Below are 17,667 nucleotides of genomic sequence, written 5' to 3'. Positions count from 1 at the left end.
AGTGTGTGAGTCCTCCCTGTACCTCGGCTGCTCCTTTGCATGCGTCACTTTATATGATCCTCCTTGTTGCTGTGTTTGTGTGTGTTGTTCCCAGTGTACAGCCCGTCCTCTCCGTTCTCAGGTATAGTATAACTGGCACCCCACTATTCCGCTGCGCTCAGGTCTCTCCATGTTGTGAGCGCGACGTATGTATCTCTTGCACTGCATGCTGCCCGGTGATAATGTTCTTAGTGTATCAGATAGAGGCCCAGCCAGCTGTCCGCAGTCATTCTCTCTTGACACACACATACACATGCATACACACGCCGGCGGTCAGAGTAACACATTTCTCGCTGGCCTCCGGTGTAGCTGTGAGATTAGGCTGTTATGTGCTGGCGTGTGGACCACAAAGCGGGGCGGGGTTAAGGGGGATCTGTGTGTGTCTCTGTGTCTTTGTGGTTTTCATAATGGCCGCCTGTCTCATCTACATGAGCGCGGAGGAACCAGAGCTCCAGCGAGTTAGAGATGTTTAGATTAACATGTCTTGAGTGGGATGTGGTCTCTGGGGGCGCAGAGCAGTGGTGGTCTTCCCCCGAAGGCTTGTGAGCTTTTCAGCTTTTAGCAAGTGATGTGCAACATGTATATGCTTAGCCCCCTTCCTGTATTAGCTCGCTTGGACCTGAACCGGCTGAAGAGGTTAAGCAATATGGAGATCACTTTACAGTCCTGAGCATTTTTGTGGCGCGTGTTTGACTGTGGGAGGGCCCATTTCATGCTTTTCCTCCCATAAGGCAGGGCTGCCATAGCATGTGAATGTTATGGGGATTGCCTTGCATCATTGGCTGATTAAGTGTGAGCTGTCATTGGGGTGTCGTGTGCACCTTCCTGCTCACGTTGCAGGGGCAGCCCTATGGGGGGTGCCCCGCCAACCCCCCACCCACCACCCCTGTGCAAACAAGAACAGTCCATCCGAAAACACACACACACACACACGCACCTAATGGCCGGCTGGCAGGGAGGGTGCTGCTAAGGGCAACAAGTTCTGTGTGTGTGTTATTAGGTGTCTGCAGTTCTAATAAAGGAAAGCGCTGCGTCCTTCACTGCCTCATCAGACGGCTTTACTCTGCTTTGTCCGGCGGTCTGATTCCTGCCCGTGGTTCCGTCAGTCCTGCTGTGGAGCTGGATGTTTTTCAGCCTCTGGATCATCTGGAGAAGAGCACGTTTGGGACGGACCTCAACTGGGTTTTTCCTCTGTGTAACCAGGGTTTTGGAGAATGAGTGTGTAGTGAGAGATACGAATCTTAAGATCTTGGCGTGTGTACTCCACCTGGTCTGAAGTGTGTGCACGGTGTATAAGTGAGAGAGAGTGTGTGTATGGTTTTGCCCACGCCATTGGAAATGCTGGGGTGTCCAGCGAGGTTATTTTTGGATCAGTGACAGCGTGTCAATGGCTGCAGATGCGTCGCAAAGGAAGGCTCTGAGATACCAACAGACCCTGGTAGGGCTTTACCAAATCTTCCTCTACCTGTCTGTTTGCTGTCCCCTCTTAAAATGTCTCCTCGTTTTATCTCCCTTCACCTGCCTCTCCCTCATCTCTCCATCTCCCCACCTGTCGTTTAATCTTCTCTAACCATCCTTTCCTGTTCTGTATTTACTTTCGCTAATTCTTTCACCCCTTCCTCTCATTACTTTTCCCTCTGTTCCATTTGGTTTCACCTGTTGCATCCGTTCTCATCAGCAAGCTGCGTTTTGTTTCTCTCCTGATTCTCTGCTGCACCACACAAAGTCCCTCTTATGCCTTCCTGTTGAATCTGTGCTCTTTATCTCGTCCCCCTCTTCTTCCTCCTCCTCGCCTATTCTCTTTTCTTCTCGAAGCAAGATTTCCGCAGCTTTATGTCATGTTTATTTCTACAGCCCTCAAACACATTAACAGTCTCTGCTGGTTTCACACCTCCCACCTTATGAAATGCTGAGTGAAGGCGATAAATGGAAAAGTCATCCCTGCAGTAAACAGGGATTTTATTTTTTATTTGCTATTGAAACACTAAGCTATTTTTTGATCTCATGCATTTGACTGTGTTGTTTTATGTTGTATTCTCTAGATGTTGCTTCTATATGATCCTTTTTCCTGCCTTCTATCTGTACGCCTTCTCAGGCTGCAGCCTTGTAAAGTCATTGCTGTTTTCATGTGTTGGTGGATATAAATACCTATATACAGGAAACCTGAGCAGACAGGTTAGATGTGCTTGTTGAGATGAAGTCATGTCACTATATCCTTCGGTTCATCTGTTCAAATACTCATCCAGAATGATGGTCATTCCTCCCAGGAACATCGTGACGTGTGGTGGTGTTTCCCCACCAACTTATTCATTTGTTTAATCCTCTTGTTGTCCAATCACATCCGTCATTCGGACACCAATGAATCACAGCATCAGATTCTTTTCCTTTTTTTTTTTTTTCAGAGAATGTTTTTCAAGCACTGTGTTTGCATCCTGTTTATTTTTTTTTAAAGGTCATTTTCTTTGATGTTGATTATGAATTATAAGATTCATGATGACAGAAACATAAGCATCGGAGGTTAAAGCAGCTGGTGTGCGTGTATGCACAGTGTGTTATGTTAAAGCAGCAACTGACTAAGTGAGGAGGAGGAGCGGTGAGAGAGCGCCGGCTTCTCTTCTGCTTTCAGACGATTGCCGAAAGCAAAAGCTTGTTTCCTGTCCTGAAGCCTCTTGTGGGCCCAGCGGTCAGATAAATAAAAGAAATCTCAATTAATCACAATATTTACACGCTTAATGTCTCGCTGCGAAGTCGCATGTTTGTCAGGTGTGTGTGTGTGTGTGTGTGTGTGTGTGTGTGTGTGTGTGTGTGTGTGTGTGTGTGTGTGTGTGTGTGTGTGTGTGTGTGTGTGTGTGTGTGTGTGTGTGTGTGCAAGAGAGCGGAAATTAGAGCCTTTAAGAGTTTTATGAGTTTATGTGTAGAGCTGTTAATAGATCATCTTAATATAATTTATTTAATGATCAGAAGCAGGATTTGGAGGTTTATATCTTCAGGTTGATGATTTAGTCAACAAGATCTTCACAGATGTAAACTGATTTAAAAATTAAATGTCTGCTTGTTCCCAATAAAGAGTTGAAGTTTAAACTGTTTAATTTGGTAAAAAGGTAAGTACGTTTATTCAATGTTTAGATTACTGTTGTTTTAACTACATCTAATAAATGATATTTCACATTTTAGTCAGGACTTGCTCCACATGGAAATATAACCAAACAGCAGCAGTTCTAGAAGAAACGGGTAGATATTACAGGAAAGGATAAACATTATTTATTAGTGTAGTCCTTTAATTTCCATTAACACAAGGTTTAATGTAATACAGGAATGGACAATATAAACTGAAGTTTGAATAATATAAAGAAATTAAATACGAATTGAATAAATAGGTGTACAAATATAAATGATTCATTTATTTGGTACAATAATAATAAACAATCAAAGTTTTCAGTAGATAGCGTAATTTGCTAATTATAAGGAAATGAAGGGCATTTTATATATATATATTTATCAATAAAATTTTTTTTTTATAAATGCAAAATTGTTAGACAATTTTTGAATGTTCAGCTGACCTGCTGTGCATTAAAAAGTTGTTGCACTAACTATACATTATAATTTTAAGTGCGTGCCCAATTTTAACAATCTTTAGTTTCCCTATTTTATTAAATGTTTTTTTTATTGCACACTTGTTAGACGAGTGAGAAGTGAGGACTTGTAATTACTGACATAGAAATGTTGCACAGTGTATAATGATGATGTTGTGTTTAGGAATTCAAAACAGTTTTTCCCATCATTATTACCAGAACTCAGTGGCCACTTTATGAGGTAAATAAATAAATCACATTATTTAAATTGCTGAGAAATGAAGGACTCATTACCCACAGCCACAGTATTTAACTGAGACGGCTAAAAAAAAACACCTTTCAGCCACTTGGATCCCGACTTCAACCCAGACAACTAAACACCCTGTGACCTGCAAATCACCAAATTAATGCTCGCTGGGTTCGTAAAGTTGTGTTAACTACTTCCAAGTCACACGGCTGTTGTTGACCCCTGACCTTAACAAGGAGGAAGCTCCCTCTGTGGAGCCGTGTCTCGCTGACACGTGCTCCGGAGGGGCGACGACAACAGATCGCTGCTGGTGTATTCAATCCGCAGCCCTACTGTGCGTCGGTGCTCGCCTCCATACACCTGGTTGTGTGTTACAATGTGTGTGATGCGTGTGGTTAAAAATGAGGTTGTGCGACGAGTCTCAATCGGCGAGAATGTCAACAGCAGTGAAATGGATCTCATAAGTCTCAAATGGTACAGGCCACTGAAAGGGATAATGTTCACCTGCCAAATGTCTCGCAGACGGGAATGACAGGGATGTAGACGATTAAGCCATTAAATTTCATACGATATCACAGCCGCTCGATGTGTCTGTTCAATTACAGAGGTCGCGATAATGTAATAATTGAACCGCTCGCCATTACACCAGTAGCTACAGGATGAAGCGCTATGTTAAGTTTGTAATAGTGTCAATAGCTTCTCATTGTTTTCATGTGGAGGCTTTTGCCCCCCCCCCCCCCCCATCTGTCGATACAACGGGCCTCCTGGGAGAGATGGGACGAAAGATAGACAAACGGCATGAGAGAGGGAGAGGTGCGGAGAAGTGTGTCAGTGAACATTGGGTCACACTGCTGCTAAATTTATCCACGAGTAAGGTTTCACCTCAGGCTGGGGGGGGGGGGGGGGGGGGGGGGGGGGGGGTGGCAAGAGGGAAAGTTTCAGGGGGAAGAGTGAGGGAGAAACGTGAAAGGTTCAGGCGTAGGTGAGACGGCTCGGAAAAGCAAGTGTGCTTGAATGTCACACACAGTCAAATGTGATATGAAATGTGTCACAGAGCTCGAAGATATGTGGAGAAATAAATAAAAAATTGAATATGAATCACGGCCTCGTTTCCCACACACATCTGAACTCATGATGGGTTTTTGGGGAAATTAAAAGTGAAGCTCCAAATGACCTATGAGTGTCGACTTTAAATCTGGATCCTCTGAAAATTTATGTAAACGGCACAAGAATTAAGATGAGCGTTTAACTAAATAATCTTATCATCACTGATTTATCAAAAACAGACATGTTCCATGTTATAGTCAAATAATAAAGACACTCAGAGCACAAACCTCCACCAAAGCCCAACGTCCCCTTAAATTCAGCCGAACTGCACCACATTGCAAACACGCATCGATATCACTTCTCTAAATATTTTACATCCATGAATTATTCTCCAGGGAAATGGCAATTTTATTTTATTACTCTAAATGGTGAAAAGTATCAGTGAAAGTTAGACGTCAAGTTAACTTTAACCTTGACCTGAAACTATGAATAAAAGAAATAATCGTGCACAAAGAAATATAATAGACAACATAAATAACTCAGGGAGCACACAACTCAACAGTCCCCTGATGAAATTTAAATTCAATAGACCCGGAATTTTATTTGGATCCTCACCAAATTGCACACACACAATATCAGTCCCCTGAACATGTCCGATTCTTTTTTTTATCAAGATCCATTAATTATTTTCTGAGAAATCAAGGAAAATTTTATTATATTTTATAATAATTGTTTGTTTATAATTGGGTTAAGTTGAATCAGGTTTTGAACATTTCTTAGCTTTTAAGGGATGGGGGGGGGGGGGTGTTCCCTATATTCACTGCAAAGAATCTGAAAGCTGCTTCTCTCCATCCGTTTTCCTTTGATAGGCAGAAGTGAATATCCCAGAATGCATCAGGTAAAATGCCAGGAAATGCCTTCCCTTGTAATACCAGACTATTCAGGGTAAAACACTATCAAACGTATTTAGACTAAATATGTCTTCACGGTGCTGAAATGGAATCATGTTCTTTTCCCGCTGGCAGGAGAAGCTCCACGTCATTCAGGGCTGACGGTGACGTCTCGTGACAAAGTGTCCGGCTCCACTACTGCACCCACACTGACATTAATCACCACAGTCCAACAGACTGAACGTTGCTGTTCTCCACACACGTATATGCAAACAGCTGCCTGGTGGGGACGAGAACCAGCAGCTCTCCAGTCCCCAAAGACCCAGAAACCATGTGAGAACTACTGGGTCACAACAGAACCGCAGAGAGTGACCCACTTTACTGTGAGAGAACAGCTTCACTGAAGAATAGAGACCAACTAATGTAGCATCAGGCAGATTTTACCAGCTACCAGCTGACTTATGCAAAATGAGTAAGAAGATCTGCATTTCTTTATCGGCTGTAATTTTATTGCCTCCGCCAAGGAGGTGATGTTTTCGTCTGTGTTTGTATGTTAGTCAGCAGAGTTACGCAAAAACTAATTGACATATTTCCACGAAGTATGAGTCAAGACAGAACCCATAACATGTTGGTGCTGATGGGGATTAAGAGGCAAATCCTGGAATTTCTTTTTACTTTGTGAGATTTTTCAACATTTTTGGTGATTTCTCAGAGAATATTTCATGGATCTTGGTGTAAAAATGGAACAAATCCCAATAAAATCTGGATCTTGTGGGTTTAAATGTGATTTCTTGAAGAGGTATGCACTCTTTTCTCTCTAGTTATTATTGCTCTTTCTAATTTGATTCATTCAAGATGATTTCTCGTAGCTATAGTTTCAAGCTTAAAGTTTATTGTCATCTGACTTTCACTGATATTTTTCACCATTTAGCGTTAAAAGCCTGATATTTGTTGTAAAATAAAATTACCTCAGTAACTATTTTTGTCATAACTTTAACTTCAAATACTAAATACATTTGAGAATTCACTGCCATTAAAGAAAGTTTGAGTACAAAAATAAACGTTAGACAAAAATAACATGATACTACCGTCCTATAGAGCCAAGTCAGGCTTTAGTCGATCATGTCATCTATGCTGAAGGCATTTAAAGTACAGCACAGTATTATCCAGCCTGTCCGACTCAATGATAATATGGTGATGGTCTCCACTCAGTTTGAAGGTATTATTTTCATTCCTTAAGCTTGTGTCCTGGTATCATTCATGATCCCGCTGCTGGAATCTGCTGGAGCGGCGTCCTGAATTAAGAGCTGCTGACAATTTATTGTCAGGCCTCAAGTGTCTGTATTAACCTCCACTGCTTTCCCCTCTGTGTGTGTGTGAGTGTGTGTGTGTGTGTGTGTGTGTGTGTGTGTGTGTGTGTGAGACCATACCTGTCAGTCACTGAGGTCTGCGCTGTATGCAGGTAGCAGGTAGACTGTGTCTGTCACTCTGGCAAAGAGAAGAAACAGAATTTACAGTATATCCCCAGTGAGCAGCAGCCTGCAGGCGGAACAGCTAACATGATGCGGGAGCGGATCAACACTTTTGAGACAGTTCTGAATATAGATCAGTTTCTGGTAAGGTTGACTCATTTGTATATTGAAATGTTCTCTGCCTAAAGTTGGAACCGTTTTTTGTAAAGACTTATTTATGGTGAGTGGGAGGAGGTGGCGCCTTTTCGACTGTTTCTTCTTTTTACTGACTTTAGATTTTAAATTCCATGTTGTGGCGAAGCTAAGTTAAATGCACACCGGGGTCAGGGAGCACAAAAAGGCCTCCGCGGTGGATTTTTCCTGGATTACACGATGTGCAGTCGGAACTGAGGGCTCATGCATAACACATGGAAGTTTACAGTTTGGTTTATTTTTCTCTTGGCTGCGCCGACGTGACTTAATTAGAACATGACAGCTTGAACAGTGTTTGTACGAGGCATGGTAATGTTGATGTTCTAGTTAATTAGTGTATACATATGGACACGTGTGTATGTGTGTGTGTGTGTGTGAGGGAGAGTGGGGGGGGGGGGTTATCTGGTGATCTGTCAGTCAGTGAGTGGGTCAGATTTTATCATTAACCTTGTGCTAAGGGACAGGACTTAATTGTTGTAAGGCCTCAACACGCACACAAAGAATCCATTCATACAAACAGTACTTTTAAAGACAAACACAAACACACTAATGCATGTTAAAGAACACACACAAATATTTATGAATATTCAGCGTGAGCTCCCTCTCATATGAGACGCAGGAATGTGCTTTTTTCTTTTTTTTAATTAACTCTCAATGTCACAGCGCCCTTGAACCTCTGCAGCTATTAGCAGCTCTCACTATGACTGAAGCTCTCTCTTCCCCGCTCTCTTTTTTCTACAAGCCTCTTTCTGCTTTTTCTTACACTTACATATCTTTCCTATCTCTTGATTTTAATGTTATGTGTGTTTTACAGTGTGTATTACCTTGTTAACGTCTGCTCATACAGGAGAATGGTTTCAAAGCTCATCACACAGGCTCTGTATCTCTAACAAAGCCGGGAGAGGAATGGTTTTAATATTCTTCCATTTTCTTCATCCCGTGAGGCCTGCAGTGAGCACAACAGAGAAAGCAAAGAAACTAATAATGAGGGGTGCAAGAGTCAGAGCTGTACTGTAACGCCTGACTACCTTCATGTGTTTCAGAAAGATTAGAGAGAGAGAAAAGTGCTGGAAAACAGCAAGAGCCACCAGGGGAGGTCGAGGGAATCTTACTGGGAGTAAATTAGTGTGAGTGGATGCAGCAGGAGAATGGGGGGGGGGGGGACCGTCTGTCCCCGGGTGTGGATGACCTGATGTGGGAAGGTCACTGAACAGTTAGAGAGCAAAACAGATGACAGTGTGTGTATGTTCAAAGCGTGTGAAAGTTGGGAGAAATGTTGGTTAGTGATGTCATCTCTGGGCCCCGTGTGGATCAGATGGACGCAGCACAAGGTTACGTGCTGACACGAAGGCAAACACAAGGTTGAGGGATGGAGACGTGAACAAAGTCAGCATGACGTGAACGAATCGCAGCTTTAAGTATCACTCTCATGCTTTGATTCAGCTGCTTCCAGCCGCGGATCTAGGGTTTCTCTAAATTGGGGGGGGGGGGGCGATGAATGGGCCACAAGTTACACAGAATTATATGTCCAACATTCATGCACAATTCCTGATTCATTAAGGTGCACGTTTAGGTGGGGTGCCTGCAGCCCAGACTGCTTCACATTTAATTCCGTTTAGAAAACTCTGTGGACTTTATTAAATCATTTCCGAGTTTTAGTTTGTATGGTTTGTCTGAGTCATTTCTATTATCAATTAACCGGTCATCTTTTTTATTTTTTTTATTTAATCAAGTCAATGAATATTCTTTTCCAGAGCCCAGGGTGAAATAAAATTTTCACATTTATAGTTTCATCGTAATTTAACGTTCAAATAATGAGATATGTGCAACTTATGCAATACACCGGTGATCCGGAATAACAGCCACTCTCAGCCACTGGCAGTACAATGAGAGAAAAGAAATTCAGTTATACAAAAACTAGTCTGATAAAATATCTAATGAAGAGATGTTTTTGATATGAGATTATTTGACTCTGACCTTGGAGCTGAAACCACAACAGATCTCTCTCTGTGTGAAGGGTGAGCAGGTTTCTCCTGTTGCTGTACCTGGTTTTAATGGCGTCTGGTGGCAGCCCCTGTTTGATGATGTTGATGGATTAGTGCTTTGGCGTTAATGTGTAGAGCAGTGGTGGAGGTGATGTAGAGGTTGTCTGCACTGGAGGACAGTGGAGACAGAGCAGGGACGTTGCCACATCATGCTGGAGACAACTGATGAGAAACAGGTAAAGACTCGAGGACCAGAGGCTCCATCTGCTCTGAGTTTGTTTTTTATTTATGCTGTCATGCTTAATCAAACGCTGCTGGCTTTTTTCTTTAATCTTCAGAAGTTACTTTGGTGCATCTGTTTTTAATGTTTAATTTTTTTTCCAGTGGCAGATTTAATGGGTTGTTTTTGCAGAAAGCTGCAGTCTGACTCTAAGAAAAAATAATTGAAGTGATATGATAATGATAAGAGACTGAAACCTGGACATTTCACATATTTTTCAACGAGAAAACAAGAGGATGCTTTCAATTTTTACAAACAACTCTTGCTCTTGTTCATTTAACCAAATGATACAAGTTGGTTAACTTGGGCGGCTGTGGCTCGGGACGTAGACAGGGTCGACCACTAACCAGAAGGTCAGTGGTTTGATCCCCGGCAACTCCATTCCGCAGTGTCCATGGGCAAGAGACTGAACCTCTAATTGCCAATGATGGCTATGCTGACAGTATATGAATGGTGTGATGGAAAGAAATGCTGCCTATAGACGCGTTGCGACGTTTGATAGAATCTCCTCTTCGTCATTTTCCTCAGAAGCAAACCCCATCATTCAGACAGCAAAACAGATCAATGATTTGTGGAGGTGATATTTAAACAGCTCTTTGCATGATTCCAAATATTTATAATAAAAGCGTGGTCGACAGATCTCAGTGTAGCTTCTCACCGTCCACTGTTGTCTCAGCTTTTGCACCGTAAGTATGAGAGTAGTCAACAAACGTCGTTGGATTAGTGCTGATAAGCTGTTAAGCGGTGCAGCGCTGTGGTGAATATCAGTTTGTGGTTCGTAGTGTTCAGGTATTTAATAACCTGCAAGATCATTTAGAGGCGTCGAAAGTTGTCAAGAGCCGATAACTGCATGACAACCAATAATATTAATTACAAACTTCTATAGGAGTCACGCTGTCATATGGTTGTAGTGGCTCAGTGGAGCAACATGGTTCTGTAAGTAAAACTCCCTTTTCATTTTCTCAATAGATATTTTGATTATCAGCCATAATATTTTAACCATCCAAGGTAGAATTACCACAAGATACAAGATTGTGAAACAATGTTATTTGCTCCTGAAGAAGCCACAAGTCTGTTTGATATCTACTCAGCTTTAAGAAAAAGCATGTTTTATTGCTCTATTATAGTGAACAGGTTGTGTACAGCAGTTTTTAAACGTATGTAAACTGATGAAAGTCTCATCAAAAGAAAGATTTAACCGACTTGTCCTTGACATGTAGTCATTTCTACACAGATTGTTGTTATACACCTAATGTTGGTGAGTGTAATTATATGCTTTTAGTCAGGCTTTCAGTCAGTGAGTCGGTCGAGGGCCTCACAGTTGGACGTGTCAGCTCTCCTCCTCTGTGTGAACATGAGACAGAAATGCCTGGCAGCTCTGTGTGATTTAGCATCTCGACTTTCTGTGAGCTGGGATCCATGTGATCTCCGGGTTTCAGTTGCACATCATAGCTGCACCTGGATCTGCAGTATTTTATATCCGCTGTGGGTTTTTTTTTTTTTACGAGTGCAACGCAAAGCAATCACACTGGATCACAGGGTGTCGGGTTATCTGGCCATGTGTGTGTGCATGTGGCTCCGCGGTTGTAGGTGTAAAGCGCACACAAGAGTCGGAAGGGGAAGATGCGGAATGTCCGCTCTTCCAGGATCTCATCCTCTGGCTCCTCTCCAGCCCCTGCCACCTCTGAGGGGAGGGTATTTTCCGATCTCTATGCCAGTTTTGTCCGTTTCTATCTGCCAGGGTATTCAGGTTGCAGTGTATCCCTTACACTCATGCTGCACGCCCCCCCCCCTAGATCCAGAGTCTCAAGACTCTGGATCTAGTTTTATCCTCCACCCAGGTTTCAGTTGTCAGAGGTATTTCCCCTTCTCTCCCTCCTCTGCTCTCTGCATCCCGAGAGCTGCAGCAAACATGTGGTTTCTCGACTCGTGTGGTTTTTCGTTTCACGGTTCATTGTCAGTGTTTCCCCTCGTTTTGCAGCTGTACGGTGAGTACAGGGAGCAGCTGGGGAACTTTGCCAGGCGGGAGGCTGCCCGTTTGCTGACAGAGAGGCAATGGAGGAGACAGGCGGGGGACAACGCCGCAGCCTCGGGCCGCAAAGGCCACGGCCGGCGGCATCATCATCATCATCACAATCACCCTGTGGCCCTGGAGTCACATCAGAGCCACGCCTCATCTACCAAGAAGCCTCGTCCCTACTCCAAATGCCAAGGTGACCAGCAGAGAGTTAAACATTCAGATGCTTAACAAAAGGTTGAGTCTGAAAAGGTGTAGTTACAGTTTCCATGGTCCTGTTGCAGTTGCTGCTGGCCATGTGGTAACCAGGTAACAGAGGTGGAAATACATTTCGCTCAATCATCTTTACTTTATGTACAATTTCATCCTTTTATTGGACGACAAACATTTTCCTCATGGTTTCAAATACTGCTGAATTTGTAGAGTGAGCTTTTACAAGCAACATGATGAGCTCGTAAAAAACGGATGCACTGCTGTAGTTTGATAAGGCTGCTGCACACATGAGGGAGGGAGATTCAGCACCACCTGGAATAGGGTTTTTATTTGGGATTTAAGATAAGACGTATAATTTCTTATTTTAACATCTCATATGTTAGTCTTTCAGGTAACTGTTTTGATATATTTAAAATCGTGTTTTTCAACACAAAGGTCTCGTCACTGTCCCAAAACCATCTCCAACCTGCATGAATACAATTATTATAAAAACTGCTTAATCGTTTTTTCCTCATTTTAATACACTAAGCCTAAAACACTCTGGAGGCAGCGTATATAATGCTCAGGTTTAATTAAAGAACTTTACTAAAACCTCTACATTTCCAGGAAAATAAAAAGGATATTGAACTCAGTCAGTAGTGGAATTTAATGACATAATTTTAGGTACTCTTACTTTACGAAGTACATTTTTATTAACTCTATAGTTTATACTTCTACTTCACTGGATTCTTACGTTCTCTTAACTCCACTACACATGTTAATTTAACAGCCGTGGTTGTGTTGTAGAATAAGACTTAGTATGAATTGCATCAGCTTAATTATGATGCATTTAACTTCCACACAACCAGCGCATACCGTGGTTCACATTAACTCCAGAATGACCTTCCACTACATCAAAATGCTGCTCACACATTTATGCATCAGTAATGATAGTTTAAAAATATAACAGAATATATAATGTATAAATATACCACTCATGCAGGGTCGTGTTCTGCAATGAGAACTTTTGTTTTAGACACTTTACATAACCTTTCCTAATGAAACATGCATGAAAAGTTTTCAGAGCAGTTTTCCATTGCTGCTGTGATCACAACTGGGCTAAACATCATTTACATTTATCATCTACATTAATAAATCAATAATTTAACACTGTGGAAAACAGCCGCTCTTCAGAATGAGTTCTTTGGCTTCCCATTGTTCGTTGCTCATTCTTTATAATATTGCTGGTGTTTTGTGTCTGTTTAATTGTTGAATATTCAATCTTTTTGTCCACCTCCCCGTGGACACTGTAGAACTTCATTTAAGGATTTGATTAGTTTGTTACTTAAAGATGTTCTCGACTGATTGTGCGAGTCAAAGTCAATTTACTCGTCTCCAGGGGTTCCACTCAGCATGGCTTTGTTAAGTGCAAGAAAATTACAGAAATGACATCACTTCAGTCATTTTGCTGTTTAAAGAGGCTTTTTTTTAAATCTTAGCTTAAAAAAGAAAACATGTTACAAACTAGGGGCTTAAACACAACCTCTCCAAGAACAGGACTTTAACCTGTGTATATTCACATGCTGGAAATCATACGGATTTAAACACTTACTTGGGATTTTTTTCTAAAATTCTATTGTAGGTATTTACACAAATTTCCAGAGAATAAACATACATCATTTCCTAAATGTCCATTCACATTCACATCACCCTGCACTGACTTTATAGGGACTTCTGGGATGAGCCACAGCATCATCATCACTACACCCATAATCACCCTGAATGATTCCCTCTGAGGCATAGTTACAATAAATAACTGTCAGTAATTAAATCAAGTGATAAATGTCTTCGAGGTGAATCATTAATTTTGTCTCGCTGTCCCAGATTGTTTGGCCCGTGTGCGGCGGTACCTCGTGACCAAGATGGGGGAGGACTGGATTTTCCTGGTTCTTCTGGGACTGACTATGGCTCTGGTCAGCTGGAGCATGGACTACACCAGCGCCAAGAGCCTGCAAGGTATCACAGGCCAAGGTCATGGGGATTTACTGCTGTCATTTTCTCTTCTTTATTTCTGTCATTTGATTTCTCTCTTTCAGCCTATAAATGGGTGCATGGGGAGCTTAAGGGCAACGTGGCGCTCCAGTACCTGGCCTGGGTTACGTATCCCATGATCCTTGTCATGTTCGCCTCGCTCTTCTGTCACCTGGTTTCCCCGCAGGCCATCGGTAAGCTCTCCATCACCTGTCAGCCTCTCTTATCCTCTCCAAAAGATGTCTCTTTTTCTTACCTCCTGTTGTCCAAGTTTCCTGTAGTGGCTGCATTTTGTCCTTTTCACCCCTCTACAGCAGTCACCATCTTTGCACTCATAATATGATTAACCTTTACTCTTTACCCTTCAGGTTCAGGTATCCCAGAGCTGAAAACCATTCTTAGAGGTGTAGTCCTGAAGGAGTATCTTACTCTGAAAGCCTTCGTAGCCAAAGTCGTCGGCCTGACTGCTGGCCTGGGCAGTGGAATGCCAGTGGGCAAAGAGGTAAACAAACCCACCTTTACATATTTGCCCTATTTCTCGTATCTTATCACAATCCACTGTTCCAGTATCACCATCCTCATCATATCCCTATTCCTCTATCCTTCTCTTTTCCCATCACTCCTTCTCTCCTTCCTCCAAGCTTGGAGAATGATAAATTATCTCCTGTCATTCCCCCCCCCCCTCCCCCCCCCCCCCCCCCCCCCTCCTCTCACGGGACTGATGCAAATTATTCGAGCTCTCAGTAAAGCAGTACATTCATTTTCCCTGTTTCAGGAGCAGGGCAACTGTCACATCCCACATTTGCAGTATAATTTATCTGTTCTGATACAACACGTCCCACTTCGGACTCTCTGCTTTACAGACAATAGTCAGTGTCTGTGTCGATAACATCAAATGTCAAACATCTCCCGTCTCCTCCAGGGTCCATTTGTGCACATCGCCAGTATCTGTGCCGCTGTGCTGAGCAGATTCATGTCCATCTTCTCCGGAATCTATGAGGTAAGCCGAGGCACTGAGCAAAGCAGACTACAGCACCCATGAGCCTCACTCCCCACAGTTATTGCACTGATGAATGCCGAATGCAGTTTTTCCATCATAACTTCAGGGTTCCCACAGGCTCAGAAAAGATTTGAGTCAAATCAATTTTGAAATGTGATGTTTGTTATGCGGTGGTACAGATACAGGTCGTCCTCCACTTTGGTGCAGACTCACATACATCAGCAACCCTTAGATGGGATTCCATGAAATATTGTACACTGTCAATATTCATGCCTCCAAAATCATGTACTTTGATTATCTTCTGACTTTTCTTTAAACGGAACGGTGACACCTACATTTGTGGCTTTGAATGAAATATCTTAGGGCGTTAAGTCCTTCAGACTTTTCAGATTAGTCAGAACCAAATTAAAAGGTGTGAAAGGTGCCTCAGAACACGGTGCGGACCAAAGGACAGAAATTTTGTCCGACCAAAAGAGGTTGAGGTTAAAGTTGAGACAGCATTAAACAATAGAAGAAGAAAAAGATTCAGGATTGCTTGCATTCTTTACCTCTGATGATATAATGTTTGAAAGACGAGGACGCTCATTTAGCTCATTCAAACTAGTGTTGAGTACTGCGTCTGAAGTTGGTAATGCTGGTTTTAAAATCATATTGATATTACAGTATCAATGAAATAAAATAAATTAACTGGTTCAGTCCATTTTCATTCCATTTAAATGGACGCACGCCCCCGTCTACAAACCAGTGTAGGTAGACGCAGCCCACGTAGGTGATGACCACAGGACGTATGTATATTTTATAAAAGCCTTTTGTCCGCTCCCTAAATTATAATTATGAAACTAAAGCAAACCAGATTAAATGCTAACAATGTAATGAGGACATTATAAACCTTGGACTTGTTTAATACCGTAATAACTTCTGGATGTGTTGCCATGTACAACCATTCATGTCCCCTCAGTTTAAATTGTATAAACCTTGTTGATCCCCTGACTTTTCATTTATCTCCCTCATCAGGTCAAACTTTGCAGACGCTAGACTCTTGTTCTGAAAATGACTGGATGTCCTTGACAATGTCCTCGTTCCTCGTCTTTCAGTTCTATCAACACTTTTCACTTGAGAAGGTCTTAACTCCCACGAGGCCCCTTCTGGGTTTGAGTTTGCCAAATGCGCCAATTTTGAGTCGTTGAGATTCATTGAAAGGTCCTTGAATTCGAAATTGATGAGAAAGTGGGAACCCTGTCGGTGCCTGTTGTCCTCTCCCATATGTCTCATGCCCCCCCACTCCCAGTATCTCTTTTGTCTTTGTTTTGGCTCCCCCCCTCACACCTCGTCTGTGTTTGTGTCTCACTGTATTAATAGTGTGATGGTAATGTCTGGCATGTGTATTAACAGTGACCTCCCATATCCATGTCTCCCTCTTTCCCCACTCACTCTGTCTCCACCTCCCTTTTAACTTTCTCATTCATCCCCGCTCGTCTGTGTCCCTACACGCTCCTCCCTCTCTCTCTCTCTCTCTCTCTCTCTCCCCTCCTCCCCGCCCGTTTCCACCCATGACCCTTAACCCCAGAATGGCACCCATAACCAGGACCTGTTGGTGTGTGCGTCTGCCGTGGGAGTGGCCACCTGTTTCGCGGCCCCCGTTGGAGGCAAGTCCCGCCTCCATCGACTTGCTCGGGCGCAGGTCTCTGGTCAGCTTTGTCCTCCTAAAATAACATCAGCGACACAAACGTGGAGATTAAATCTGACCTCAGACCAGTGGCCTGCATTACGAGTGATGAATAACACTGAATAACACTTTAAATGTGCAGACTGACCCGCTAGTGCCTGAGCCTTGGATTATAAGGTTCTGTTGACTTTAAGGGAATAGTTTGACATTTCCTGAAATACACTTTTACCTCTTTTATATCAAAATTTGAAAGTATATGCAGGATTTTAAAACACGGTTAGACCCACTAATTGTGGCGATTGACTCTTTCCCCATTGCCAGTAGAGGAGTTTGCCTTTCTGTTTTTTCCCTGGTGTGTCTTGTAAAATGTCATGTACGTGCCATGGTGTTTCTTTCACTGCCGATCGGACCGATTGAATGCATTCCCATTGCAGACAAAAGCCAGATGCTAGCGGGTGTGGGTGGGTTATTTGACCAGTGGAAAAGGGGCTTTATTCACCATCTTGCTGAGAGTGAGAGGACCACTCTTTAGGCTATACACTAAATCTAAAGTTAGAGCCCCAAGGTGTTTGGATTAGCTTAGCATAAAGATTTCAAACATAATTTATGACACACCATGAGGTTTTGAATGTTGCCTCTCTAACAGAGCCAGGCAACTTTGCCACTTGTCTTCCTTATTCTTTCCCCCCATTTCACGCTTGAACTGTCCTGTCAATCAAGGCCAAGTGCCCAATAATATCTTTAAAAAAGAAGACAACCAAGGGCACCCGGACAGGGCACAGCTCCACCAAGGCTAACGCCCTATCTCCCTAAGTTGAAGAAAGTGAACAATTAAATGGTCCCAGACAGACAAATGGTAATAACCTCCTTGATGGGGTAATTCTATGTTAGACATATTATAAAAGATACTCTCTCAATAAACCTGATTTTTAAAAGTTACACAGAACGTTATAATTCAAGGTCATGAATAATGAATGGTAATTTTTTTGTCTGCTACCTTTAACTTTTGTTCTGAGATGCCATCTCTAAGGATTGCT

At 42.6% G+C, this 17,667-nt stretch overlaps 1 protein-coding gene across 2 annotated transcripts in view; it reads left to right on the top strand.

Moving 5' to 3' along the window:
- The first annotated feature begins 53 nt into the window (after window positions 1-53).
- clcn1b (chloride channel, voltage-sensitive 1b) overlaps window positions 54-17,667 on the top strand; it is a 29,056-nt gene continuing 11,442 nt past the window's right edge. The window contains exons 1-7 of one of the 2 annotated variants that reach the window (XM_034611030.1): window positions 54-1,477; window positions 11,706-11,937; window positions 13,818-13,949; window positions 14,030-14,158; window positions 14,333-14,466; window positions 14,887-14,964; window positions 16,532-16,610. In XM_034611030.1, coding sequence (XP_034466921.1) covers window positions 1,427-1,477; window positions 11,706-11,937; window positions 13,818-13,949; window positions 14,030-14,158; window positions 14,333-14,466; window positions 14,887-14,964; window positions 16,532-16,610 — 835 coding nt within the window. In that variant the 5' untranslated portion in view covers window positions 54-1,426. The remainder of the gene's footprint in view (window positions 1,478-11,705; window positions 11,938-13,817; window positions 13,950-14,029; window positions 14,159-14,332; window positions 14,467-14,886; window positions 14,965-16,531; window positions 16,611-17,667) is intronic. The other variant, XM_034611029.1, reaches the window with a different exon arrangement.

This window comes from Hippoglossus hippoglossus, chromosome 16 (assembly GCF_009819705.1).
Source record: "Hippoglossus hippoglossus isolate fHipHip1 chromosome 16, fHipHip1.pri, whole genome shotgun sequence".
Classification (NCBI taxonomy): domain Eukaryota; kingdom Metazoa; phylum Chordata; class Actinopteri; order Pleuronectiformes; family Pleuronectidae; genus Hippoglossus; species Hippoglossus hippoglossus.
Note: the sequence above shows the minus strand (reverse complement) of the source record. Positions and strands in the feature narration are given on the sequence as shown.